At 50.5% G+C, this 27,618-nt stretch overlaps 12 protein-coding genes and 1 non-coding gene across 13 annotated transcripts; 9 read left to right on the top strand and 4 right to left on the bottom strand.

Moving 5' to 3' along the window:
* Window positions 1-1,853: 1,853 nt before the first annotated feature.
* Window positions 1,854-4,412, top strand: CYC8 (transcription regulator CYC8; the record flags this gene model as incomplete). The annotated part of the gene is made up of 1 exon (XM_076685476.1): window positions 1,854-4,412. The coding sequence occupies one exon, from the start codon at window positions 1,854-1,856 to the stop codon at window positions 4,410-4,412; it is 2,559 nt and encodes an 852-aa protein (XP_076540290.1).
* A 931-nt stretch (window positions 4,413-5,343) lies between these two features.
* Window positions 5,344-6,564, top strand: MNN11 (putative alpha-1,6-mannosyltransferase Mnn11p; the record flags this gene model as incomplete). Its single annotated transcript, XM_076685475.1, has 1 exon — window positions 5,344-6,564. The coding sequence occupies one exon, from the start codon at window positions 5,344-5,346 to the stop codon at window positions 6,562-6,564; it is 1,221 nt and encodes a 406-aa protein (XP_076540289.1).
* Window positions 6,565-7,906: 1,342 nt separating this feature from the next.
* tRNA-Tyr(GTA) lies at window positions 7,907-8,006 on the top strand. Its single transcript has 2 exons — window positions 7,907-7,945; window positions 7,970-8,006. It is a non-coding gene; the product is annotated as a tRNA-Tyr (tRNA).
* Window positions 8,007-10,215: 2,209 nt separating this feature from the next.
* ZRT2 (low-affinity Zn(2+) transporter ZRT2) lies at window positions 10,216-11,253 on the bottom strand (the record flags this gene model as incomplete). Its single annotated transcript, XM_076685474.1, has 1 exon — window positions 10,216-11,253. The coding sequence occupies one exon, from the start codon at window positions 11,251-11,253 to the stop codon at window positions 10,216-10,218; it is 1,038 nt and encodes a 345-aa protein (XP_076540288.1).
* Window positions 11,254-12,519: 1,266 nt separating this feature from the next.
* On the top strand, window positions 12,520-13,247 carry TRVA0_025S01068 (DSC4 family protein; the record flags this gene model as incomplete). The annotated part of the gene is made up of 3 exons (XM_076685473.1): window positions 12,520-12,623; window positions 12,670-12,712; window positions 12,768-13,247. The coding sequence occupies 3 exons, from the start codon at window positions 12,520-12,522 to the stop codon at window positions 13,245-13,247; spliced, it is 627 nt and encodes a 208-aa protein (XP_076540287.1).
* A 218-nt stretch (window positions 13,248-13,465) lies between these two features.
* TRVA0_025S01046 (glycosyltransferase family 8 protein) lies at window positions 13,466-15,793 on the bottom strand (the record flags this gene model as incomplete). Its single annotated transcript, XM_076685472.1, has 1 exon — window positions 13,466-15,793. One exon carries the CDS (start codon window positions 15,791-15,793, stop codon window positions 13,466-13,468), a length of 2,328 nt encoding a protein of 775 aa, XP_076540286.1.
* An 824-nt stretch (window positions 15,794-16,617) lies between these two features.
* On the bottom strand, window positions 16,618-17,682 carry CDC10 (septin CDC10; the record flags this gene model as incomplete). The annotated part of the gene is made up of 1 exon (XM_076685471.1): window positions 16,618-17,682. The coding sequence occupies one exon, from the start codon at window positions 17,680-17,682 to the stop codon at window positions 16,618-16,620; it is 1,065 nt and encodes a 354-aa protein (XP_076540285.1).
* A 473-nt stretch (window positions 17,683-18,155) lies between these two features.
* On the top strand, window positions 18,156-18,671 carry MRPL32 (mitochondrial 54S ribosomal protein bL32m MRPL32; the record flags this gene model as incomplete). The annotated part of the gene is made up of 1 exon (XM_076685470.1): window positions 18,156-18,671. One exon carries the CDS (start codon window positions 18,156-18,158, stop codon window positions 18,669-18,671), a length of 516 nt encoding a protein of 171 aa, XP_076540284.1.
* Window positions 18,672-19,494: 823 nt separating this feature from the next.
* Window positions 19,495-20,106, top strand: TRVA0_025S00980 (uncharacterized protein; the record flags this gene model as incomplete). Its single annotated transcript, XM_076685469.1, has 1 exon — window positions 19,495-20,106. One exon carries the CDS (start codon window positions 19,495-19,497, stop codon window positions 20,104-20,106), a length of 612 nt encoding a protein of 203 aa, XP_076540283.1.
* A 1,534-nt stretch (window positions 20,107-21,640) lies between these two features.
* On the top strand, window positions 21,641-22,033 carry TRVA0_025S00958 (uncharacterized protein; the record flags this gene model as incomplete). The annotated part of the gene is made up of 1 exon (XM_076685468.1): window positions 21,641-22,033. One exon carries the CDS (start codon window positions 21,641-21,643, stop codon window positions 22,031-22,033), a length of 393 nt encoding a protein of 130 aa, XP_076540282.1.
* A 471-nt stretch (window positions 22,034-22,504) lies between these two features.
* On the top strand, window positions 22,505-23,509 carry TRVA0_025S00936 (uncharacterized protein; the record flags this gene model as incomplete). Its single annotated transcript, XM_076685467.1, has 1 exon — window positions 22,505-23,509. The coding sequence occupies one exon, from the start codon at window positions 22,505-22,507 to the stop codon at window positions 23,507-23,509; it is 1,005 nt and encodes a 334-aa protein (XP_076540281.1).
* Window positions 23,510-23,960: 451 nt separating this feature from the next.
* TRVA0_025S00914 (uncharacterized protein) lies at window positions 23,961-24,569 on the top strand (the record flags this gene model as incomplete). Its single annotated transcript, XM_076685466.1, has 1 exon — window positions 23,961-24,569. The coding sequence occupies one exon, from the start codon at window positions 23,961-23,963 to the stop codon at window positions 24,567-24,569; it is 609 nt and encodes a 202-aa protein (XP_076540280.1).
* A 140-nt stretch (window positions 24,570-24,709) lies between these two features.
* OPT1 (oligopeptide transporter OPT1) lies at window positions 24,710-27,022 on the bottom strand (the record flags this gene model as incomplete). Its single annotated transcript, XM_076685465.1, has 1 exon — window positions 24,710-27,022. The coding sequence occupies one exon, from the start codon at window positions 27,020-27,022 to the stop codon at window positions 24,710-24,712; it is 2,313 nt and encodes a 770-aa protein (XP_076540279.1).
* Window positions 27,023-27,618: the final 596 nt, after the last annotated feature.

Raw genomic sequence — 27,618 nt, 5'->3', positions numbered from 1 at the left:
CATTGGTATTACTATGTACTACCGATATCTAGTACAGAAGTTACGTATTAGATCTCGGTAACACTTCCCTAGCTGTGATTTCCGTTTTGCCTCTACAACATCCATGGCTTATAGACTTCGAAGACTGTGTGGCTATTTAATTCTACTACAGAATATGTTGCAATTACTCCAGTTATGTGTACGGTATCAATGTACGTACTGCCGGAAGTGGCGTAGATCGATCTCGGTCACTTCCCCGTGCTGTGATCTCGGGGTGCTATGATCTCGGGGTGCTATGTACGGAACTCCGCACCTAACGGCTTTTTGCTACCCCTTGATCGGTTGGTATTCAAATACTTGCATCAGGCATGGATAACAAGATACCGGTAGATTGCCACATTCAATATGTATGGGAAACGGATGATGTAAAGCCAGGGGTGGCATACGACAGGTCGACGATCGATCTCTCATTGTCGGAGCGCATGCAGGTGTTTGGTACATTCCTTTTTCGGAACACGGTGGTGCTGCGCGCGCGTTGGGAGGAAAACGCCCTTGCACAGCCGTAGAGTAGAGTGAGTGTGCCTCCTCTATCGGGGAGCGGTTGACCTGCTGCTGCTAAGACCTGCTTTATATTGGTCCTGGCGAGGGCAATAACGTACGGCCACTACGATTCCCTTTCCCCAGATACACAAATCTTGGTTCTTTCGTAAAATACCGTAATATTGTTCTAGGGAGAGGGTATCGATTTAGAATAAAATTGGTGTGCTTTGTGTACGTGTTGAACGATAGGCAGTCATCTAGAACCCGGTTACATGACAAAAACCGGCGATGAGTCGCCCAATGCGTGCGTCGAGAGGCCATGTCACATGATCATTAGTTGGCGTATTAAGTCGTTGTTTAGCCGCATGAGCCGCGTGCGGCTGTTGGTGGGTGTGCCATCTCTCTGTCGGAACATTCATTTAGCAATTTGGAACAGCAAGCCGCCAAACGAGTGGCGTGCATACATAGAATTAGTCCCAAAACACAAAAAAAGGCCGTGACCCCACTATACGTACCACTCGCGCCGATCGTGCGCTGAAGAAAAAAAAAATGACTTGCTTTTGTGTGATAGACAAGGCTTGCATATTGCAGGGTGTGATGTGTCGTTTAGGTGTGCGTGCAGGAGATAGCGCCCTAACCCTGGCCGAAGGGCCTGCAGGATCGACACACGCAAAAAAAAAGTAACCCGTCCCCGTACGTCGATCCTTCATAGGCGATCTGTGGGTAAAACAGCATTGACTCGGAGGGTTTTTTTGTTTTGGGAGGAATTGTTCGTTTGCAGCCGATCACAAAAGCAAAATGCGGCAACGTTTCTTCTTGCTAGCGGGTAATTAAAAAAGTTACTTTTTGAAATATATAATGGAGTTTTCCACCGCCAAAGACCACCCACCACACGGAAACGCTCCCACCCAAATTTTCTTGACTTCCTGACAACCCGACGTTAATAACGCGACGAGCGCCCCCTTTTACGAATTGACGCATCTCACGAGACGGGGCCAGCGAACCAGACAGAGTGAAAGACGAGACGTCAAGAGTAAGAGGAACTCGCGCGGGCTCTTTTTTTGGAGTGTGTTTTGTGGCCGACCGGACTTTGAAAAATAGCGACAGAAGAGCAAGTAATAATAAGCGCAAAATCAACAGCAATCATGGCGTCCCAGCCACAGCTCGTCGCTCCCCCACCAAACGTAGTGAGGCCGCCGAATGGCCAGGCGAATCTGCCACCGCCCCCGCCGCCCGTTGGCGCTGGAGGGCCCCCTCCGCCTCACGCGGCTCACCACCCCCCGCCGCTCATGGTTGGTGGAGGGGTGCCGCCGCCACCACCACCGCCACCGCCAATGGGCGCACCCCAGCAGCCCAACGGCACTCCGGGCATGGCGGCAAACGGTGGCGCGTCTAATGGCGGCGCGGGCTCAGTGCACCCGTCACCGCAGACACAGCAGGGCCAGATCCAGCAGGACAGCCAGTCGCTGTTCCACAAGATGGAGCAGGCCAATGCCGACGTGTGGCTCCAGGTAGGCAAGGTTGCCGAGCTCATGGGCGAGCACGACCGCGCCGCATCCGCGTATGATGCGTCGCTCAAGCACAATCCCTACTCGATCCCGGCCCTGAGCGCCATTGCCAACATATACCGTATTAAGGAGATGTTCTCCAAGGCAATTGAATACTATCAGACAATATTGTCCATGTCGCAGGACTCGGGCGATACGTGGGGGTCGCTGGGCCACTGCTACCTCATGATGGACGACCTGCAAAAGGCGTATTCGGCGTACCAGCAGGCGCTCTACCACCTGCGCGATCCCAAGGACCCCAAGCTCTGGTACGGCATTGGCATTCTTTACGATCGCTACGGATCTCTCGAGTATGCCGAGGAGGCTTTCTCGCAGGTCATGGAGATGGACCCCAAGTTTGATAAGGCAAACGAGATATACTTCCGACTCGGCATCATCTATAAGCAGCAGTACAAGTACCAAAAGTCTCTCGAGTGCTTCCGGTACATTCTACAGAACCCGCCGCGCCCGCTGACGGAGATTGACATATGGTTCCAGATTGGGCACGTTCACGAACAGCAGAAGGAGTACCAGCAGGCGCGCGAGGCGTATGAGCGCGTTCTCATGGAGAACCCGAACCACGCCAAGGTGCTCCAGCAGCTGGGTTGGCTGTACCACCAGCAGGGCTCGTCGTTCACGAACCAGGACATGGCCATTAGCTACTTGCTCAAGTCGATTGAGGCCGACAGCCAGGACGCGCAGACGTGGTACCTGCTGGGACGGTGCTACATCCCGCAGCAGAAATACAATAGCGCGTTTGAGGCGTACCAGAAGGCCGTTTACCTCGACGCGCGAAACCCGACCTTCTGGTGCTCCATTGGCGTATTGTACTATCAATTGAACCAGTACAGGGATGCGCTCGACGCTTACTCGAGGGCCATTAGGCTCAATCCGTACATTCCCGAGGTGTGGTACGATCTGGGCACGTTGTACGAGTCGTGTAACAACCAGGTGAGTGACGCGCTGGATGCCTATCAGCGGGCCGCCGAGCTTGATCCAAACAATCCACACATTCAGCAGCGGCTCGAGCAGCTGAGGGCAACTCAGAATGGCACTGCCGGCGGTGGCCAGCCTCAGCAGGCCGTTGCTCCACCACGACCACAGGACGTTAACCCCCAAAGTTTTTACCAGCACGGCCCTCCATCGGCTATCTGGGATCACCATCAGCAACAGCAGCAACAGCAGCAACAGCAGGGCCAGCCGCAGCCTCCACACCACCAGCCTCCGCAGCCTCAGCAGCAGCAGGCTCCTCCACCTCCCCCACCGCCTCCAATTGCACAACATCAACAGCCACATCCACAACAGCATCCTCCTCCACCTCCCCCGCCGCCGCCTCCTGTGCAGCAACAACACCAGCAGGTGCCTCCTCCTCAGCAACAACAGCAACAGCATGCTCCTCCTCTTCCTCCTCCTCCTCCTCCTCCTCCTCCTCCTCCACATTTGCAGGCTCAACCTCAGCAACTGCCTCCGCCTCCGCCTCCACCAGCTCAGCAACAGCAGCAGCAACAGCAACCATTGGGCCAGCGACAACAGCTCCCACCACCTCCACCGGCTCCACAGTACGCTCCCAACACGACTAATCAGCATCCGCCTATCCCACCTGCCCAGACCTCGGGAACGCCGCCCAGCGGCTCTAACACGCTGCCCGCTATTAACCACTCGACTCCACCGCCACAACCTCCAGCCCCGGCGAACTTGCTACCGCCTCCCGCTCTACAACATGAGCCTCCTGCGAGAAGCTCGGCCGAGCTGTCCAAGTCTCCCGTTGAGACCAAGGCCGAGCCCGTGCGATCGAGCGCCACTCCCGAGAGCACGAGCCTAAAGCGATCTGGCGAGTTTGAAGAGGACAAGCAAGCCAACAAGCGACCGGCGACAGCTGAGGCTAAGGGGCTGGCTTCCAAGCCCAACGCCGAACCTCCCACGGCTGCATCGCCAGCTGCTTCAGCGGTGGCTACACCGCCAGTAGCTGTACCACCTGCGAGTAACGGCGAGGCGAAAAAGGAGGCCAAGGAGGAGGTTGTGGAAGCGCCGCAGCGAAAGATTGACGAGGACTCTGACTACGACGACGACGATGATGATAATAACAACACCAACACGAGTAGCAACAATTCTGCTTCTACCGCCGACACTGTCAATAACACTGCTACTAACGATAATGAGGTCAAGAAACTGTCTACTCCGGAACAGCCATCAGCTCCCCAGTCAACCCCCGCACAGCCAGCGCCACAGCCAGCTACTGATGCGGATGAAAAGCCGTCGGAACCTGCTCCTCAACCGGGGCTAAAGACGGAAGGCGCTGCGATTGAGTCGAAGGATCAAGACGTTGAGATGAAAGACGACAAATAACGATACTTAACCACGAAAAAAAATTGGAGAGCTTTCGGTGAAGCACTGTAGATATATATATTATATTCAAGTACTCCTTACTTTACTGTATATTACTTTGACTGTCAATTGCCTAGAACTGTTGTTTTTGCACACCGGTATTACATTAGGCCGATGTACCTGCGAACGTAAGGGTCGTTGCGGCCATCGAATACGTTGATTGCCTCAAGAGTTAAATCAACAGTATCCGGGCGAATTTTTTTTTCTTACATAAGGGTGTATTGTAAGCTTTTTTCGGTTAAGAAGTTACCATGAGAATTCATCTTTCTTTTACTCCATCTTCGGAGCTAACACAACAATCTTGAGTAACGTGTAGAATGAAGAGCAATAAGCTGGCGAATGGTGAATACGTTGTCCTTGACAGAAGGATTATCTCTAGGCAATGTGCCTGTGGTCTTACAAAGACTCTCATTTTGTAAATGGGGGGGCAGTTGTGGAACAAACATTGAATGTACCAAAACTAAGCTTTCGAGAGGCTGTGTCGAGCAGATGAAAAGACTTTCCGGTCTTCCACTTGACGAGGATATGGTCAACCCCCTTCGAGTGGATTTGATGTCAGAAGGCCTCTTTGACTATGATAATTACGCTCTACGATAGCTGTTTTGACTACAATAATAATAGTTCTACGAAAGCGTTGGCTTGCTACGGTAATAACTGCGGTAATAACTGCTATGCGATTGCCTTGATTAACTACGATAATTGACGTCGCTTTCCAGGTTGCAATGACTGCTATTACATATACACATTCTAGGATCACCGTAATGCAGGGTGAGAGATCGGCGTAACTGGGAGTCCTGCCCGTAGCCTACGTCACCAAACGGAAATCTTCCACGACACACACACATCACCTTCCACGAAGACAAGACGCGTTGAAAGAAGACCGGACAGCGAAATGCACTCAGCATTGCCACAGGTCAACGGCAACCTGAAAAAATACGGACCCAAGTCCAAGACAGGGCGTGTCTGGCGGGCCGTGGACCGAGCCCTGCCGGACGAGGCGTGGAAGCGCCTTGTAGTCATTGTTCTCGCGGTCGCGGTGGTCGTCTACCTGCTCAAGATCATCCTCTATGGCACTGAGGCTGAACATACGATCGTTACTGCAACTGGAAAGACGCTCGGTGGAGGAGGCGGGATACTCGCCTGGCTCGGCCTCGCCCAGTCGAAGTATCGTGGCATCAACACTGGCGCCCAGACTATACAGTTCACCAAGTCGCCGTACATCTACCCGGACCTGGCGTACCTGGGTGACTACCGGGCGCGGAAGACCATCAAAGTCAGCAACAAGTTTGTCACAGCAAGCACCCACTCGTTCATTTACAACGGCGACGACGCACCAGAGGTTATCCTTGTGGTGGGCCTGGACGATACGTACCCCAAGGACCACTTGGACAACGTTATCGAAGATCGCCTTGCTTACGCGAAGCGACACGGGCTGGGCCTCTATATTCGGTTCCTTAACGACTTTGCCAAATCCGCTGGCGAGCCAGACATCGAGTTCGCCAAGCTCCAGCTGCTACGCGAGGCCATGTTCTCGTTCCGCGACTCCAAGTGGGTGTGGTGGCTCGACCAGGACGCCATAATCATGAATCCACAGTCCAACATCGTAGAGGACTTGCTTGAGCCGAGCAAACTGGATAAGTACATGATCCGCGACGCAGCGGTGGTGCCGCCAGAGTCGGTCATTCACACATATAAGCGCGTGCCAGCGTCGCAAATCAAGCTCATTATTTCGCAAAATGACCGGGGCATTTCGTCGCACTCGTTTGTTCTGCGTAATGATGACCTTTACGGACGCATGCTCGTGTCGTACTGGCTCGATCCGCTCCAGCAGTCCTACCACGGTTTCCAGAGCTTCACCGGCTTTAACGGCCAGCTGGATTCTTCAATAACTCACATGGTCCAGTGGCACCCGGCTGTGCTTAGCCGCATGGCGTTGGTGAAGCAGAAGTACCTGGGATCGCGTCCCAACGACGGGAATGTCGTCAAGGACCAGAAGTTCCAGTTCGGCGACTTTGTGTACATGGTGCGAGATACTAATGAGGTGGTTGCAGCTGCTCCGGAGAGCGTCGCTAACGAATGGGAGAAAATGAAGGATCATCGGGATAGGACATAATGGGACTTTTATTTATTTCTATACATGTAGACTAGATCGCATTGGGGATTATATGGCTTACTGTGGAGTTCTTTATACTCTCGAGGTACAATTGCTTGGCTTTGCGGAGCATTACGATTGATGCTTGGCCTTTCAGTTATAAATATCGACCGTTTACTGGTAGTACTCTGGAACAGCGGTCTACCGCTGAGGAAATCGACCCCGTCTACCTTTACTGGATATTGTTATATTATATTAGAAACCTCATGTACTTCGATTAGTCCTCCTTCGCCCTAGGCAACGGACTTTAATCAAGATTATTATTAGTAGTACTCTGGAATAACTGTATACACCTCCCAGAGTTATTTTTATCACATGCAATTGAGTATCACAAACTGGAGTAATTGTCCATCTGGACGTTTTACCGAAGTAGCTAGGTACATGTTAGGGATAGTCGCTATTCTATAACGATACCGGGTACAATACCCGATACAATACGGCACTGCCAAAGATAGATGTTTTCGGAATTGCAAAAACAGGCTTAGCTACCGATAGATGAAATGAAAAATCTAGGTTAGGTACTACCATTGCCCCAGCGCCCCCTCTATGAGGTACAATGGTTCCTCCTTCAAGTGGTAAGCGACACATTTGACCGACACTTCTCTGCACGAAGGAAGGACTCGAAAGACTGGCTCAATTTCACAAAGAGGGCGTCCGCCCAAGAGCAAACTAACCCGCTAGTGCACATTGTCAATCCCAAAATTGAAGGGAGGTCCGGTTTAATTAAAATCTAAAACCCCTCAACCAAAGGTTTTTGATTTTCATTGTTTTGATTTCATTGATTTGTTATAATACGTTGAAATGTCTGCTTAGCAGACAAATATGTTGATGCACTATGTAAGCCTAACTTGGTGACGCAGTCGCAACGGGCTCGATATACAGACGATTCATTCAATCAAGATTATTATTATTTGATTTATAATAATAATATATCTTGATTATAGTCTGAGCTAACGCTAAGGAAGACTGTGTCTAAACATTTGGCTCCAACAGCCGACTCAATATAAACATTAAAATATAATCAATGGCAGAACATTAAGTAGCCTGGGATACCTATCTCCAGTCCACAAAAGCATATTATTTGACTTCCAACAAGACACTTCTGCTTCAAAAAAATAGATAATTAATTCACTCATTCACTCCATGTTTAAAAAAAGAGTATTTATGTCGTATCTGATTACGTAACAGAGACTTATTATATTAACTAATACATACGCTTATGATTACATAATATTTCTTATTTTTTACATAAGCAAAAACACATTAAGTAAATCCGGATTTTTCGCCTTTCAACAATTGAACACTCCCGGTGGCCCAGTTGGCTAAGGCGCGAGACTGTAATGGTTATCGATTACGATAAAATTGTAATCTTGAGATCGGGTGTTCGACTCACTCCCGGGAGATTAATCCTGGCGGATGAAATCCGCTGATCTTTTTTGCATGCATGCATGCAAGATCTGAGACATGAATGCATGCATAAATCTGCGCGGCGTAAGCCTCACGAGCCGCATTTATCTTTAAATTTAAATAATATTGTTGTGAAGTGTTGTGAAGGTAGTTGGCGAGCCAGAAGTTGAACCCGACCTCCCTCGCGATCATCACATGGGCCACAGAAACCTGCGCGAGCACGCAAGCTTCTGCGCGCACCATGTGCGTGAAAAAGATTTTTCTCTCAATTGATCCACACTTTATTAGAATAAAATCTAGTGCCAGCTACAATTGGGGACTGCTGGGTGTGTTGGAAGTCAAATATCAATTATAAAGTAAATCTGACCCTAATATATCTACATTAAAGACGGTGAGGAAAGGAAAAGAGTAAATAGAGGGAATCGTGGCTTTTATAACAGCGATTGACTTCGGGACGGAGTTAGTGCGTTCCGTGGAGATAGCGCATTCCTAGGACTCTACTTTTCTAACACCCAACAGGGTGTAACCGCTGAAAGTACAAGTGTTAGCCTTCACAAGACAAATGTCTAGGATGCGAACAGGTACGCAAATATCAAACGTAGTAAGAAATAACAAGCACACTTCACAGAGTAGATGGGCAACGGCCTACAGCTACCTGATGTGTTGCTGATCAAACACGTAGTAATACCGGAGTGTTCACAATAGAAACGGTGAGGAAAAGAGAAAAGAGAAAATAGGGGGATGGTGGCTTTATAATAGCGGTAGGCTTCAGCACGTAATAAGCACGTTCCAAGGAGTCTACCTCTCTGGGGAACACCCTGCATAATTCTCCACATTTGTTGTGGTATGCGTCGAGGTGCATCCTGGTGCGTTCTTATCTGGAACCCAACAGGGACAATTGAGAATAGCTAACAGATCTTTATTATTAGAGACCTTCTAAACTGTTACAAATAACAAAAATTGATTTTCGGCGGTCTATATAGTAGTATTATCATTGCAAGGTACCTGCAGATGAGCCAGGAGTTAGCGCATTCCTAAGAGTCTACTTTTCTGACACCCAACAGAGCGATACATATACATAGATCTAGTACTAGCTAAATTGGGGACAATTGAAAATAGCTAACAGATGTTTATTATTAGGAGCCTTCTGAACCGTTACGATTAATACCTCGGCAGCTGGAACGATTAATCATACCTGCGAACTGTTGGAGGCTAAATAGATCTAGACATAGATTCCTATAATGGCTCCTGGGTGATGGAAATCAAATATCAATTACAAATTAATCTAACCCTAATTTATACAAAAGCACAAAGTTAGACACGAATATCCAAATTGTCTACATTAAAGACGGTGAAGAAGGAAAGGAGTAAAAAGACGGATCGTGCTATTTATACTCGCGACGGACTTCCGAGTAGCAGCTGCTCCAAGGAGTCCCGCAGGACATTCCACTTTCTTTGGCGCATACGCCTAGGCATTTGCTGGTGCGTAATTCTCTGGCATCCAACAGTATCTTCGGGACAAGAGTTTATCTCATCATTCCATACTGAAACACCTGAAGTAGATGTACATTGTCCCTTTGACTTCCAACACATGTTGCAGAAATATGCTTTAGAGCTCTATTCTCTCCTTTCCTTTTCTTTACCGTTTTTAAGTGAATACTCCGGTGTCTAACCTTGTACTTAAATTCTTATGAATAAGGGTCAAGTTGACTTTATAATTGATAATTGATAACCCTACAATGACAGCCTGTCTAGGTAACAATTTGTAGCATGACTAAGTTTTGCGGGCCACTTCCCTAGCGCCCGTAGCTCCGTTTCGCGGAGAAGTACATAGCTCGAGTCGCCATAGAGTACGGTTCGGGTGGCTGTGAGCCAGTTACGACGTTAGAGTGCCCCGAGGGCGGCGTACGAACGCCGGAGCTGCTCTACTTCGCCGGCGGAGGAGCCTCGGACGGCAGAAAATCGAACGACTTAACCAACATAGCAGTGGATTTACTCCAACAATACATCAATTGCTGGGTATAGACAAAGTAATCTCAATCTTAAAGATGTATATAGTGATGTTACAACGAATTCTTATGAGCTTGGAGTTAAACCCCAACAGAGTGGCTATTGAAGGTACACACATTTCAACGTTCGTTATTATAAAGATAGGAAACAAAAATACAGTCTATAATACTCATGAATAGAAATAAATAAGTGAGATCAAGCCCATCGGCCGAGCAACGCCATCAGCCCTGCGCCCAGGCACATAATTCCGTATGCCGAGAGAACACGGCCCAAAGGAGCTGACTTGAACTCATTCGAATGCAAAAACTCATTAGCAATAAGTTCCACCAGACCAGTATAAAGCAATATTCCAGACGAGATCGAGTCAAAGATACCATTGGTAATCAGGTTGGTTTCGCTTCCTGGAGGATAGCTGTATCGCAGGCCAAGGCCAACGGCAATTGCAATTGGCGTGGTCAAGCCAAAAGCAATGCCTAGGGCCCAGGGAACCCATTTTCTGTGCGTCGGCCATGGCGCGGTAGCCAGTCTGGTACCCAAACCAAGACCTTCAAAAAGCTGGTGGAAACACAATACAATGTACAAAGTCTTGAATTCCTCTCCCGCGACCGCAAGAGTTAGACCAACGAACACCGAGTGGAAGATGATTCCAAACTCGAGAATGAAGATTGTTCCAAGCTGTGAAGCAATGTTCTTCTGCGACGTGTCAGCGCTCGAAGTAGAGGTAATAGATCTAATGTCGAATCGCACCTCCTCGGAAGGAGAAGTGTTATTCTCAGCAGTTACATTAGAAACATGCTTATCCTGGTTTGTTTCCCGAGGCAACTGATTCGAGATGCTATCGCTGTGCTGCGGTTCCATCATGCTGTTTTCTGCAGATAACTCCTGGGCGTCTTGATAACGCTGATGGGAGGGGTGGTGCTGGTGATGATGATGATGATGATGATGATTCTGGGCCTCAATGTCTTTCTCAGAATGTCCCCCAAGGCCAGACGGCCCATGGGTATGCGTAATACCAGCCTTTGCAAGCAGTCTCTGTGATACGAGATCAACTAAAAATATAGCAAAGAGCGAGAACAGGCAAAGAGCGTATGCATATGGATAGTCATTCCATTTCTCGCTGAGGCATTCAGATGTGAGCGCCTCGTTGGCTGGCTGGAGAAGATGGATGAGTGCAGTAGCAATAATGACGCCTGATCCAAAGTACTTGGCCGCAAAGAAGAGGAACTCAGGCATTTTTAACGACGTCACTTTCGACGAGCAAATGGGAAATAGAGCGCCAAAGGTGCCGGCTATCAAAATGACAAAAATGGCCGACACTCGGATATTGATATCGCCATTGAACTCATTGCTGGTCGGGCAATTACCCCGTTTTATGAGAACGCTGCTCTCCATTATTTACGACTCACCTCTGCGATAGGCGATTCACCTCTACTATGGGTGAAGTGGATGTAGCGAATATGATTAATGTCAACGTGGGTCTCTCGTCTTTTCCCGGGTAACAAAGTTTGATTATTTTTTGACTTTGGCAAAATCCGCCTTAAACTCCAAATCTCCGTTTCGACTCTCAAGATCCCGCAATTGTACAAACTCAATACCTCAATACGAGCAATCAATGGTATGGGGGTCGAATAGAGAAAGAGAGGGTTTTTCCAATTGCCGATTTTTGACTGGCTGTCTGGCGCCGTGCGTACCTTTGTGGTTACCGTTTAAAAGTCATCGATACCTTGGCGGTTAGGTCTTCCTTGATAACCGCAAAGGTGTTTTCCCGCCGCCGATCCTCTCCTAATAGTGCGCGCGCAAGGATTCATTCACATACGGAGCGCCTCACAATGTGCGGCAATTTGCCCGCCGCACGCGAACGGCCCACTTTTACCTACATTTGAGGCATTTAATGTGTCGTGCCACTCAATTTGGATGAACAAGTGAAAGATTGTTCCACTGCGGTAGGATGCTGATAAAGGGCGATGCGATGTGCAAGCTTCCGGATTTATGCATTCTGTGCGGCACTCGTGTTCTAGAAAGCCAGAAGAATTCTACTCTATAATACCATACTGGTAGGTGAGTACTCTATGTACTCTATGTCGTGCACCGTTAATGGCAGATCAATCGCCATTTTTTCTTTCTTTCTTTCAATCTGCATTAGACCTTTTCTGCTGCAGCTAACATGTTGGCTTGTTGGTCTTTCCATCTCTAGTACCGGTAACGGTATTACCGGCTCAGCGCAAAGTCGCGCTACCATAATCCAGTAGCAGGCGAATCAAGCTCCACAAAATTGTAGAATAAACACCAGATAATTGAAACCCCGCTTATGGAAAAAAAAATCCAATGCATATACCGGCACTTAAACGTGAAATATTCACTACAGTATACAGTACAGTTACCGGTAGTAGGAGGTGGTAATTGGGGTGAGCGGCATTGGGTGTAGTGCACCACTCAACGCATCATGGCATCACTCCCCATAACGTCCCACGCCACTGACTAGGTGGTTATGAACAAAAAATGGCGGATTTGGCGAGCCAGCGGAAGAAATTCTTCAACAGCCATTTGTGCCACAGCCTGGATATCCTTGTGTGCACGCAGCTAATTATTATATACCTTCATGAGTATGTGTGACAATGACGGTTGACCGTGGTACTAACTTTTTCCCAGCATATCCACGTTCCGACTTCTATTTGGAGTCGTAATTCAATTGGTAAGTTTCTCTGTCGGAATTATGGGGAAGTTTTGATTGGCTAACTCTTGGGTAGTCTCTTTTATCGCCGAAGTTTGCTACGATTCCCATGCCTTTCCCGGCGCACTTCGACAAGCGGTACATTATATTCACTATTCTGGGGTACAACGTGCTGTGCCTGCTGATACACAGCTTGTCATATCCGCCGCAGGCAACATCAGGGCATTACTTGCATGGAGGACTGACAATTGAGTTCATCGGAGATAGAGAATTGCACTCCCGCGTGCCGCTGATACTGTGGGACCTCATTGTCATGGTTCTGCAGTTTTCCCTCTTTTCGATCCATTACCACTGTAAGAGTGGAAGTGAAGACAGTAACAGCCCCAGTAGCAGTAGTAGTAATGGCGGCGACTACGACCTTGCCTATACGGGGGCGCTTGTTATCCAAGATATCTCGATTTACGATGCGATTATAGAGAACTGGCGCCATCCATTAGTCCAGGACGACGATCAAAACCAGGATGTACGAAATGAGCTAACTGATGGACTGGTATAAAAGTCTGTATATTAATTAATGACCCGATGATTTAAGAGCAGACCGCTGAGGGGACTAGTCCCCCCATATTCGCTCCTAACTGCCCGTTTAGCGCCGCTGATGTGAAAGATAGTAGAATTCTAGTTACTATTATTACAGTCTCGTTAACGGTTCTTCGGCTGGTTGTTATTGTTACAGTCTCATCAACGGTTCTTCGGCTGGGTATTAATGTTACAGTCTCATTCACGCTTCTTCGTCTCAGGGGTATTTTTCGATCTCCATTGTGGCTTAAACTCCTCAGACACACTAAGCCCTCGGAAATGGTTTCTCTTCTGCGGCTTTGGCGTCACTGAAGTGTCAGCCTCTTCGTCAGAATCCTCATACTCATACTCTCTCGCGGCAAACCGCGCATACTCGTCAATGTTGGGGATCATATCCCAGGCGTTCTTGGGTCGAATTACAGTTCTGCTTGGGACGGCGGCCTCCTCGGTGGCACTGGCAGCTGGGGCGGGCGAGTGCGGATCAACAGAGTCACTGTTGCCTGCAAAGATCTCCTCCTCCGTAGCTACTAGCTTGTCCTTCTCTGCCTCCTCGCTCCATATTTCCTCGTCCTGTACCTGCTGCTTGGCGATTTCAAGCTTTTCCAGCAGCTCCGTCCCGATCTTGAGATCAGCAGACGTGCTCTCCTCCTCCTCCTCCTCTTCCTCCTTCTCCTCCTTCTCTTCCTCTCCAGCAGGCTTTGCAATTGGCGGCGGCGGAGGAAGCTTTGCCGCGGCATCAGGTAGCTCGAGCTCTGGGAACACACGCTCGGGCTTGGGGCGGTCCTTCGTTTCCCACGGGAACTTGAACACCGTGGGACCCAAGATGGGGAACCTAAACTGCGGCGTCGAGGGCTCATCCACTGACGAACTTCCTGTCTTCTCTTTCTCCTCCTTTCCTTCTTTTTTCTCCTGCTGCTTCTCCACACTTCCTTCTCGTGTCTCCTCCATTACTTCCCCTGTCTCTTCCTCCGCCTTTATTTCTCCGGTCTCTTCCTCCGCCTTTATTTCTCCGGTATCTTTCTCCGCTTTTACTTCACCTTTCTCGCTGTCTGCATTTCCTTCTCCCTCACTGCTATCCTGAGGGGCGTCCGCCATTGTAATTGCCAATTCGTATTCGGCCTGATGGGCCTGCGTCAAATCGGCCTCATCACGAGGGAGAGCGCGGGGCGCTATGGCTGCAGCAAATCTATCAATGTGTTCCTTGCGCTCAATCTCCAAGTTTATGCTTGTTTTATCGTCCAGGTCCGAAGGCGGATTGTAGTTCGTATGCTTCAGCACGGGTTTCAGCGGCTTCTGAGTACGGTGCGCCGGCTCTCGGCTGGGCCTGCGCTCATGTTTCCTCTCCGCCGAGTGCCGCCGGTGATGATGTGGATGATGCTCTGCCGGTGGCACTGGGGCCGGTGGAGTCTCCGGAGCCTGTGACGGAGGTGATGGCGGCCTGTCCCAGATGTTCTCGTAACGGGCGAAATGGAGGTTCTCAGCTTCGGGCTTTGACGCAATGGGAGGGGGCATCCGCGTCGGGTCCCACCGTCTAACGTCAGGGCGAATGATGGTATCTACCTGCTTATCACGGTATCCGCCGAACGGATCGAACCGCAGGTTGTCATCCCGCGCGTCGGTGGGCGCTGAGACTGCCGCATGAGCCGCATGAGCCGCATCATATACCGAACCCCCCGGTTGACGACCAGTGTCTTGGTCAGCCGCGCCATCAGCCGGGGCCATCGTCGCCGGGTGTGGGGCGTGAGGAGGTTGGAGCATCTCCTTGGTGTCGCTGTGCTCGTAGGCGACGTCCCACCACTTGGAGACATAGTCCATGCTACCCGACTCGGTCAGCTTGGAGTGGAAGTGCCGGTGGAACGCATTGTCCCACGGCTTGTTGTTGCCAATGAAATGGACCACCGAAACCTGTCTCTCAAAGTGCTGGAACGCCGGAGCGTACTGGTACGAAGTGGACGGGGTCACGTTGAACGTGAAGGGCAGGCGCACCCACCGCCCGCGCTCGGTGAAGTACTGGTTGAGCAGGCCCTGATCGCCGCCGTCAAAGGACTCGCCGGTCACGGCCCGGCCACACAGCTCCTCGTACGCCTCGGCATCGGGCACAGCGACGAAAACGCCACTGTTGAAAATGTCAGGCCATCCAATGTCGGGGGCTGCGGCAATGGACCCCCGCGGCACATCCCAGCCAAACAAGTCGTCAATTGGCTTCACGACGAGGATGTCGGCGTCGAGGAATATGACCTTGGAGTACTGCAGGAGGCTCCAGACATGGATCTTCGTGTAGCTGCGGTCGAGTTCGGGGCGATTCAACAGCGAGAATCCGACAGAGCTCTTATTGGTGATGGTTGCGACGGGAATGACCTCGTCGTACACCTCGCGCAGTAGTGCCTTGCTATGCTCACCGACCGAGCCCGTCACAATTGTCACCAGGCTCCGGCGGGTGCCCAGGTCCCTCAGGCGGTGTCCCAGCACCAGCAGGCCCGGGAGATACCCGTCGTCGTACAGCAGCGTCACGTATGCCTCGGCCATTTAGCAAAAAAAACGCTGTGTCAAGCAGGAGCAAGAAAAAATGACCGTGACGACTTAAATAAAACGTCGAAAAGTTTGAAACACAAACATGGGGGCAGCAGCCTACGTATTCCCTGGCCAATGTGAGCAGTCGGGCTCTTCTACTGGTTGCGTTTTCTGGGGGCTGCAGAGAGGTGGATGCAGCAACCGGAGCAGCCTCCGCCATGGCCCAACATTCCAGCCGGCCTGTGGAAATGCGTCCTGGAATGGAATGTCTGCGTCCACCTTTACCGTTATCCGGGGGATCTTCTTAGCATTAGATAGATTGTACGAGTAAATATAAACCTCGAGCTCTCCTATGTCTCTGCTTCATGGCGGGTTCTTTACTACTCTGCAAAGCCCGAGACTCAGGGGGGTGGCGGGGAGGAGGGGTTCCAAAAGAGACTCAAGACTCGCGTAGTTAGTTCAGTTATTGCTTATACCGGAGATAAAAATTAGTTAGTGATAGCAGGACTAAAGAGTTCGAGGGCCAGCCCTCGAGATCCCGTAGTTCCGCTTCGCGGAGATCCCCTAGTCAATTGATTAACCTCCACGGAGCGGAGTCCCAGGAGCAAAGAGGGAGGTTCGGGGAACTGGTATCCTCAGCACACTGAAGATCGCGTAGTTCAGTTACTAGTTATATAGGGAGTAGCTATTTGTAGTGCGACCTCCCGTAGCTCGGCTTCGCGGAGCCGCAGGGGGGTTTTTTTTTTTTGGGGGGGGGGGGGGGGGGGACTGGTCCCGCCAATTATAACTAGGAGCAAGTGTACTTCCTAGAGGAGTAACGTGTAGCTAGTTCAATTGTATTACTTCTTGTACGGCTGGGGCGGCTGGGGGCCGGCCGCGAGGTTAGTGTGCCCTGGGGGCAGCGCACGAACACCGGAGCCTGGCTGCTGGGCAAGCGCAGGGCCCTGGGAGGAAGCGGCAGAGGGCTTGTCGTTGGCCGAGTTCTCCTTGAGGGCGAGCAATTGTTTGGCACGGAATTGCTCGTAATGGACGTAGGCGGTGGTGTCGATGAGGTCCTGGAGGTGGGTGTTGATGAGGAAGCGTCTGAGGGCCGGGAACTCGCAGTGTGACTCGTCCATGACGTTGATCTGGCCCCATCTGCTCTTGCGGCCAGGCACCTCGCGGCCGTTGACCTCGATAGTGGTCTCGGAGCCGACGACGGCGAAGGGGATCATGCGGCGCATCTCGTCGTTGAGCTCGTTCTCCTCGGCGTCGTACTCCTCGCTGTCAAACGGGTAAAGCCGCAGGTTGTGGTATGCAAATTCGTGCTGGATCGTCTCCTTGAACGCCTTGCGCTCAGACAGGGTCAGCGAGTCCGACTTGGCGATGACCGGCACCACGTTGGCGATGTCGGTCAACTTTTTGAGCACGACGATGTCAATCGGCTTCAGGCCGTGGCCCGTCGGCTGGATGAAGAACAGCACGCAGTGCACCCGCGTGTCGGGCAGGTACTTCTCCCGCTGCGCCGTCAGCTCCTTGCGCAGGTAGATCGAGTGCTGGTCCTTGATGTACCGCACAATGGTGTCCCAGCACTTCTCGTTGTTGACCTGGTCGCCGTACCCCGGCGTGTCAATGATGTTGAGCTTGAGCCGCACCCCGTTCTCCTCAATGACGTGCGACACGGACCGAACCTCGCTGGTGCGCCCAATTGGCTCGGTCGCGCTCTTGCGCCCGCTGCTCTCGGCGAGCTTCGACGCGAAGATCGTGTTGATGAGGGTGGTCTTGCCGAGGCCCGACTGGCCTACCACCATGAGGTTGAACTGGAACCCTCGTTTAAGCAGCCGTCGCTCAATCTGCTGGGGGATCGAGTCGAACCCGACGTGTCCGTTTGGAGAGATGATGGAGTCGTTGAGAGTCGCAGCCATCTTCGATACGTTATATGGGGCTTTGTTGACGATATATGGGGTTTTGTTGGTAGCTTGGTTTATTTGGTCAGAACTTAACGACTGCAAATAACAAATATTAAGCTTGCAGGAATAAGTAACAAACAATTCGCTGAGATTAGGTTGGAGAATCCAGGGGCTCTACTAGGCTTTTTAGGGCAGAAAACACTCTATCAGACCGGGTCAGAATAGGTTAGAGGGCTCAGCTAATACAGTAACCACGTCAGGATCAGCGTATCGATGTGATTGAGGACAAATCCTTGCTAGCTCGTCGAGGTCTGCGGCCGTGTTTTATGAATTGCACCCCCTGGCCAGCGTTTTTCGGACGTGGCAGATTGAAGACTCAGATGTACGCGGAGCCGCGCGTAGGCCTCAGCCCCCTCCCACGGCCCCGAAAAATTTCACCCCCCCGCCCGGCCATCAATCGATTCGAACTTGATTCGGCTGAATAAACGATGGCATCGCTGAGAATTGCATGGTCGCAAGGCACCGGCGCCCTGTCGGGGTTGATTCCGCGAGTCGGGCTGCCTTCCATTAGCATCACGCTGCGCCTACCGGCGCTGTTCCAGGACTCGGGCATCGTTCTGGCTGTACCCAAGAAGAAGACCTCTCACCAGAAGAAGCGACAGCGACAGCTGTCGCCGCGGAACAAAATCAACCCGCTAAACAACCTCAACCGGTGCCCGGCGTGCGGCAATTTCAAGCGGGCGCACACTCTCTGTATGCATTGTGTCAACGAGATCAAGGGCCTGTGGAAGAAGGAGAGCCCCGTTGCTCCGCAGAAGAAGCTGCCGGGCTCGGAGTACACTGAGAGCCTTGATCCCGTCGACAAGCGCATCCTCTACCCGGGCAAGGTTAAGTCTCAGCACCAGCGAACTCTCGAGAAGAAGGAGTATCTTTACTCGCGCCCACGGACCCTGCCTGTAGTGCGAACGCCCAAGGCTCCGAAATTCCAGCGACCGAGAGAGTAAACTCGCTACAACTATTCTTTTTAACGACCTGTACATAAATTATTGCAATGCTATTAGACCACCTCCCTCCTAGTAGTCAGTCCCTTCCCACCCTCCCGTAAGGCAATTGATTAGTGGAACCTCCGCGAAGCGGAGCCACGGGAGCTCGTGGCCCTCGAATACACCTCGTTACTTGTACTTCATGGGGGGACCAGCCCCCCCCCCCCCCCGGAAGGCTCTGCTTAGCGGAATTTAAACCGAATTGCTTAAAGGGTAGCTACGGGAGCTCGAGGGATAGCCCTCGAATACGGTCTACTGGAACAAATGAGACTAGGCTAGTGTAGTGAAATCTTGAGGGTGTGTAGATGGGAATGAGGGACTGTTGCAAAGAGGTCCTACAAAGCTTGAGGGTATGTAGATGGCAGTGTACTTTAGCATCTAACAGTTAAGGAAATCACGAATGTAAGACGCGTGAATATTATTAATTCGTATAATCCTCTACTAATGCTTGGTAACACAGTCTCAGGCATATCTTTAGTAAACTATCACTAAACAGTGATAAACGTTCCCCGGTGGGTAGGCAGGAGACCGCTTTAGGTAATTTTTAGTAATGCTGACGGACGCAGAAAGGCAAGACCCGCTGCCGAAACATCGTGTAAAATTGAACAATCTGAGACAGAAGAGCGAAATTTCGGAAATTTCAAGGCATCGATTGGAAAATGCTTAAGGTAGCATTGAGGGAAATGCACAATATATAAAGGGGCCCTGTCTTCCTGCTCAAATAAAGTTCATACCATCGAGTACATCAAAAACACTTGAAACCAAACAACTTTTATAGCAAACAATGTCTGGTCCAAAGATCGCCATCCTCTATTACTCTACCTACGGCCACATTCGAACGTTGGCCCTTGCTATCCAGCAGGCCATTAAGGCCGCTGGCGGTTCCGCCGACCTCTTCCAGGTTCCAGAGACCCTGAGCGAGGATGTTCTCAAGCTGCTCCATGCCCCACCAAAGTCCGAGGACCCAGTCGCTACTCCAAACACTCTTGCCGAGTACGACGCCTTCCTGTTCGGTGTTCCAACCCGATTCGGCGCCATGCCAGGCCAGTGGAAGGCCTTCTGGGATGCCACTGGCGGTCTCTGGGCTGCTGGCAAGCTCTCTGGCAAGTACGCCGGCTTCTTCGTCTCCACTGGCTCTCCAAACTCTGGTGCTGAGACCACCGTGCTCACCTCCATGTCTGTCCTTGCCCACCATGGTATCATCTACGTGCCATTCGGCTACACCCACGCCTTTGCCCAGATGACCAACCTCCAGGAGGTCCATGGTGGTTCCCCATGGGGTTCCGGCACCTTTGCTGGCCCAGATGGCTCTCGACAGCCAACCGACCTTGAGCTCGAGATTGTCGCCGCCCAGGGCAAGGCTTTCTACGAGACCGTCAGCCGGGTCACTTTCTAAGCATCCTAACCTCTTTGCATATGCATACTAGATATCAAATTACAATAGAATAAGTTTGCCGGTTCTGAACATCAGTAATACTGGTCGCGATCGTACGGTTCCAGCATGTGGTTCGATGAGTAAGGTTTTTGCATTGGAGATGGAACTACCTTGGGCAGAGTCTCAGGTTATAACAACCCAAGCTTGTTTCGATAGATGAATCTGTGGAATGTGTCAGACTGGATTTGATCTTCCTAGCCTTCGTGAGGGAAGGATGCTTCGACTAAAATGACATTATATTAGATGGATTGTATCGATTATATAAGATTTACACATAACTAGACTTTTTAAATCACTGTGCCAGGTGTACTGGAATACTAATTGTACTGATTATGGTAAACTAGAATGAATTTGCCGTTCGGATACCTGTATTATCTTTTTGGTACCGGGTCAGAAGGATTCACGCTGACTCCTAAGCACCCTAGCCTTCGGAGAGGTTATACCGGTGCCTGAATTATGAAGGAATTGGATGCCAACTGAGCTGATTACGAGGCGGGATTCTGGCACAATCAGCGCATTTGATTACTAAAAGCTATGAACAACTACCTTAGTTATCTCAATATAGTTGCGGAAGCACGTAGATCATGAAAAGTTACTGGTCATTATCGATCATGCCGTCTAATCAGGAAGATAAGATTGATATCGCCTCTATACATAAGTGGGGAAATGGCTAGATCTCGATATACAGCATAAACAGGAGTGTTAAGTGCCTGATATATCTACAATATCATTCAAGAGCACACGTACTCCGTATTTTTCATCAGTTAAGCCAATGTCTTTACTTTTTATCAATATGTTCACTGGAATATCATGGGGATGAATCCAGACATTCGAGTAGGAACAGTTGATTAGGAACAGATGCGTATGGAAAGAAAGAATACAGTATACTACTAGAAAGACCTGAGTAAGGAACCTGCATCAACATAGCTATGCAAACTCATTATACCTGCAAGGTGACTATCCACATTTTCTATCCCCACACTACCTGGTACTACATTTTCCCCTAAGATCTCAAGTTCCACCGTTTCCACCAACTAACAAGTACAGTGTATTATAACGATCGACGACGAACTAAGATATGACAAAAATTAATAATGCTTAGGTAAAGTTTGGCGGTGATTCACAAAAGTGCTAAGTGTTTCACACACCCACCACGCACAAGAGAGCCCCCCCCCCCCTTTGCTGGCTATAAGGCCGATATAAAACGCTTCTCTCTCCATATTCTTACCTATATCAAATAAACTTCAATAACCAAAGCACAATTCATCACAATGGTCCCGGCCCCACGAGTTGCAATTATTTATTATTCCATGTACGGCCACATTCGAACCCTGGCCCACACCATCAAAGGCGGCATGGAGTCCGCGGGGGGAAGCCCGACCTTTTCCGCGTACAAGAGACGCTCCCCTCGGACCTGCTCCAAAAGCTCAACGCCGCACCGCCCAGCGACGACCCAATTGCAACTCCCGAAACGCTCACCAAATATGACGCCTTTATGTTTGGCGTTCCCACGCGATACGGCAACATGCCCGCGCAATGGAAGAGCCTCTGGGATGCTACGGGCGGCCTTTGGGTCAAGGGCGCTCTCGTCGGCAAATACGCCGGGTTCTTCACCTCGACTGGCTCCCCGAATTCGGGCGCCGAAGCGACAGTCATGAACAGTCTGTCGACATTGACCCACCACGGCATTATCTTCGTCCCGTTCGGCTACGCCCACGCGCAGCAGCAGATGGCCAACCTCACTGAGCCGCACGGCGGGTCTCCGTGGGGCTCGGGCACTTTTGCCGCGCCCGACGGCTCGCGCAAGCCAACCAAGCTGGAGCTCGAGATTGCTGAAATCCAGGGCAGGGAGTTCTACAAGACGGTCCAGCGAGTCAACTTCAAGTAATTATAACCCGGTATTTAGTAATTGAAGTTTGGCATATATGTTCTGCGTATTTTTTTTGTACAATTGTAGCCTAGAGGGGCCATTGGCAATCCCCCCCCCAGAAGCGGCTTGCTAAGCCAATTAGCAATGCGTTACTCATGCCGGGGTCCTGCGTCATGTCAGACAGCGCGTACCCATCGGGTTTACTAAGGGTTTAGTCAAACATCAACCAACAGTTACCAATGCTGCACAAAGGCAGGAGTCTGAGCGATGGGCGCCCCCAAACTCGGAAATGCGCGTTTGTGCTAAAACAAGAATGTATTTGAAAGCGGTGGTATGCTCCTTGGGTGAGGCACAATGATAAAAGGGCACTTGTTCTTCCCTCATTCACGACGATCACTTGTCTGCCATTGAAAAATTCTCGGCCCCTCGCCAAGGTATAAAAGAAACCGCTTGACTAGAGCCAATTGACCTTTTTTCTGTTTTCTCACAATGGGTATTTTTTCTTCTCTGCGAAAGAAAAAGGACCAGTCTGGAAAGAACACTGACCAGGCGACGACCCAGGGCAAAACTACTGTTGACACCGCGACAACTCAGGCCAAGACTGCTCTCAACAAGGCGGCCGATAAGCCAGCTGCTACTCAGCCAATTTCTAGTGAACCAATTTCCGCCAAATCGCCGATTGCTTCGCCAGTTTCTACTCAGCCAGGTTCTACTCAGCCAGCGTCTACCCAGCCAGTTTCTTCTCAGCCTATTTCTTCTCAACCTCCTATTACTGAGCCAGCTAAAGGTCCCGCTGAACGTAACAGTGCTACTACTACCAATCCCGCCAACGGTACTACTGCAATCGCTAATTCGACTACCAAAACCACTAATACCCAAAAGGACAACATGGCCAAGGTTGCAATCATCTACTATTCTACGTGGGGCCACATTCGAAAACTGGCCGTGACCGCCAAGGAGGCAATTGAGTCCGCTGGAGGCAGCGCGGACCTCTACCAGATCGAGGAAACGCTCCCCAAGGAAGTGCTCGAAAAAATGCACGCTGCGCCCAAGTCGGATGACCCAATTGCTACTATCGAGACCCTCTCCAGCTACGACGCGTTCCTGTTTGGTATCCCCACGCGATACGGTAACATGCCCGCCCAGTGGAAGGCCTTCTGGGACCGAACTGGCGGCATCTGGGTCCAGGGTACATTGTCTGGCAAGTACGCCGGCATCTTCACCTCCACCGGGTCGCCAAACTCGGGTGCCGAAGCCACTGTTATGAATTCTCTCTCAACTCTGGCACACCACGGGGTTATTTTCGTCCCTCTAGGCTATGCCCACTGCCGAGAGCAGATCGCCAACCTCACTGAGCCACACGGGGGCTCTCCATGGGGTGCCGGCACCTTTGCTGCTCCAGATGGCTCTCGACAGCCTACTAAGCTCGAGCTGGAGATTGTGGCTGCCCAGGGCAAGGCTTTCCTCGAAACTGTCAGCAGAGTCAACTTTTGACTAGCTGGAAAGTTGTAACTTCGCACGCTATCAACCTCTGACTAGCCGGACCGGTGCAACTTCGCACACTGCCAACCTTTCACTATCCGTAAAGTTGTAAATTCGTAATTAGTAATAGGTAATTTAATCTGTATACACCACCCCTCGGCAAAGCCGAGCCACGGGAGTTTGGGGGACTGGCCCCCAACAAACCATTGTACTTATTGCACCGTATAAAATAGGGCGGCTGTAGTCCACAAACAAACATCTGGCGTGATCGGCAGAGCCGCACAACTGGAGGCTCAACGGCTCACATAGCACAGGAGCATCAAGGGTCCCGAGTTTGATTGCATTGTGGATACCGAACCTTTGAGAGTGTGTTAAACCTTAATTATCCAAAGAATGGACCAAAAAAAAAGCTATTTAAACAGGCATTGGCTGTTCATCTGCATGCAGACTTGAGTAAAAAAAAATGGGAGAGCCAAAGATTGCTATCATCTACTACTCGCTCAAGGGGCACATTCGAATTATTGCCGAGCACTTGCAACAGTCCATCGAGGCCGCAGGCGGCCGGGCCGACCTTTACCAGGTCGAGGAGACGCTGCCGACCGAGGTTTTGCAGAAAATGCACGCCGAAGAGAAGGCGAAGTACCCAATTGCGACGCCTGAGACGCTTACTCAGTATGACGGGTTCATACTTGGCGTTCCCACGCGATTCGGCAACATGCCAGCTCAGTGGAAGGCTTTCTGGGACAAAACTGGAGGGCTGTGGATGCAGGGCGCCCTCACTGGCAAGTACGCTGGCTTTTTCACGTCGACTGGCACGCCGAATGCCGGCGCCGAGGCCACTGTCATGAACTTTTTGTCCACTATGACCCACCACGGCATCTTGTTTGTGCCATTGGGTTACCAGGCTCGGCCACAGATGTCAAACTTGGAAGAGGTTCACGGCGGCTCTCCATGGGGCTCCGGGACCTTTGCATCTCCTGATGGCTCTCGAATGCCAACCAAGATGGAGCTGGAGATTGCCGCTACCCAGGGCCAGGCTTTCTACAAGACTTTGAAGAAGGTGAGCTTCTAGTCATGTGTCATTGGCACTACCGATACCTTAGTTAAGAAATAAATCATAACATGTATTTCAGTTCTATTGGATAATTTGAAAGGTATTCATTAAAGAGAGAAATATTAGGGACATTAGTGATGGAAAATAAATAATTATGGTCACCATTTGGTCGGTCCAAATGCCTGCCCTGGTTTCAACGTGACAAGCGGCTCGCTGCGACTATCCGCGGTATTGAATGCTTGCACCGTCCCCCACCAGCGAGGGGGCGCGTTTTTGGGGGCCAGAGTCACAAAGAAGATAATCAAAGATCCCAGCGCCAGACCCAGGTCAAGACCTGCAGAGAGCGAGTAGTTGTACTTGGCCCACCAATTGAACCAGTTGCGCTTAATCCAATACCCAAATATATGGCCAACAAGACAGTAGGTGTTGTAAGTATACGGCGTCGCTGGAGGGATGTACCCGATGCCGTTGAAGAATACGGGCCAGTGGATGGACCGCGCAATTGATCGCGGCCACTTCTTAACCAGCAGCCAAGTTATAACGGGCAAGACAGCACCAATGGCGAAGCAGTAAAGAGCAGGGTTGTACAGTGTGTGCGACGAGAAGAGCCTTCCCGGACCAATTAGCCCCCATACAATTGAGGCGTTGAAGAAGACCCGGCCAGCAGGGCAGGTAAAGTTTGCGGGCTGGTTTGGCGAACACACGTCTGAAATCACACTCTGAGCCCAGTTCATAACCGCCAGCTGTACGATCGAACCCCACAGGGTAGCAGTAAGCTGGGCGAAAAACAAAACCCGCGGCGCGATCTTGAGGTAGTGGCCTAGTTTCATGTCCTGCAAGAAAGTCACTGCCTGAGCATTGGTGATGTAACCGTAGGTCTTGAACATCATGGCCGCCAACGGTTTACCCGGAAGGATGTACCCGATAATAAACTCGGTAATCACGTTGAGGCCCACTTCAATGTTTGTCAGGGCATAGATCATGGCCACGGGGATGAGGAGGCCCAATGCCAGTGCCAGCGCCAGAATCAAGGTCCACACGGGCAACTCGGTATGCCATGCCCGGACGCTGACAATGGCGAGCGTGAAGAAGGATACAAAACACACGGCAAACCACCAGTCGGGTACCTCCTTATACCGCTTAATAAGACGCATGTGTACGTCATCGGGCTCAGTCCGCGAGTTGCGCCAATAGTACAAGATATCCTTGCCGTCGTAGAGAATTGTGTGCATGACAGTAGCAGTGATGGACGCAAAGGACATGCAGTAGGATATGATGTATGTCGTTGGCAGGTACAGAGGGGAGTAGCTTTCGTACTTTGCTACATCGAGCGCTTTGTTATTATCAAGGATCCTCGTAACATTGTAGACGTTCTGGAACCGGTCGTACGAGTTTGAGCCGACAATGGGCAGGTAGTGGCCGAACCAGACGTTGGAGTAGTGCACAATGGGCACGATTATCCAGTATACTATCAGCATGCATGCCATAATATTGGCAATAGCAAAATACGGCGGAATCAGCGGGGATCCAATGTAGCCAGCAATCTGATTCCAGTCAAAGGTAATCGGCAGCATGCCAAGACCAGATATTGTCCCGAACAGCTGATTGATGACGACATTATCTGGGGCAATCCAAGATGCAATAGCGAAGTTCGACAGGAAGGGTGCCAAGTACTGAGGCAGCCAAGTCCAAAAGAGCGAAGCAATCATCATGATTACGAAAAAGCGCAGTCGCGAGATGCGCCAGCCGTCTGCAACGTGGTTAACATTGAGATGGATATTAGTAAGAAAAGTGGACGTAACGAGGTTCGAGGGCCAGATCATGGACGCCGGATAGATGAGGACTCTTCTAACGAGCCCGGCAATGGAATATCCAATTGTCTGCGACGCCAGTATCGACACGATCTGGAACCCCCATCCAAAATTCATGCTGTAAAAGTGGTTCATTGTGATGACAACGTCGGTAATGTATGCAGCACCTCCGCCGAAGGAGACGTTAGCCATGATAGTAATGAGAGCATGCTCCTTGATGTTGAAAGGGCTCGGGTTTAAATGGATACCAAAAATCTTCTTATTAGGGATAAATCGGTCCCATAGGCGGCCCAGAGGCCACGCTGCAATTGCCGAAACAAAAGGCGATATCTGAAAGACTGGAGCATGCAGGGAAAAGAGTACATTGAGGGCACACCCCAAAGTGGTCATAAGCATGCCCAGTGTCCACATTCGCAAGGTATTGTGCGGGATAGAAGGATCATCTCGGTTTGGTACAGAAGCCCGCACTTCGGGGTATGGCGAATCATCTTCAGGTGCCAGCTCCACGTACTCGTGGTCAGGCAGGAGGTTGTTCTCTGCAGCATCAGAGGACGATGGCTTTAAGGGTTTGGAAAAGAGCTTTCTTCTGCGGCGCTTCCAGCGACCTTTGCTATCATTGCTTGTCTGCCAAGCAAGCTCTACATCCTCGGGCCCGTTCATATTTCCATGGTAGGCGACCTTATTGGCGGGCTTAATCTTCAGGCGATTGCAAAAGAGGAGGTTCGAGTCTAACGGCCGGCAAGTATATTTCAGACCGATTTGCGGGAACATTTGTGTCTATAGATATCACCCCTCAGTGCGGCGCCGCCGATCTTTTAATAGGCTAAAAAAGAAACAGTGCACCATTACGAGATTCTTTCATGCGGCGAAGATTTGTCCACTACCGCGATGGATACCGTTGTCACCTGTTGCAGGGCTGGCCATATGCTACCTTGAGCGGAGGCCGGCAGGTTGAGCTTCAGGAGTTCTATTGGTGTTTAGTGTAGTTATTCTGGTATAATGCCTCGTATATCATGAAATAATATACATAAACTAACTGTTCGAGTAACTAGGCAGTGTGAAAGATTCGTGAATTAATGGAAACAGGTCGTCGTGATAAATGTCAGGGAATAAAAAATCTTTCATATGTGACGTAGACTGGAACCGGATAAAAGCAATTACCAAAATACCTACAAGTAATGGGAACGGCTACACAGACGACCAGATTATTATTGATGACAATTGGACCATTATAGAGCCAATCTCCATGTGCTATT

The sequence above is a fragment of the Trichomonascus vanleenenianus genome, assembly GCF_965637985.1.
Source record: "Trichomonascus vanleenenianus strain CLIB 3782 genome assembly, contig: TRVA0_025S, whole genome shotgun sequence".
Taxonomy (NCBI): Eukaryota; Fungi; Ascomycota; class Dipodascomycetes; order Dipodascales; family Trichomonascaceae; genus Blastobotrys; species Blastobotrys vanleenenianus.
The sequence above is the reverse complement of the archived record's forward strand: the minus strand, read 5'-3'. Positions and strand labels throughout refer to the sequence as shown.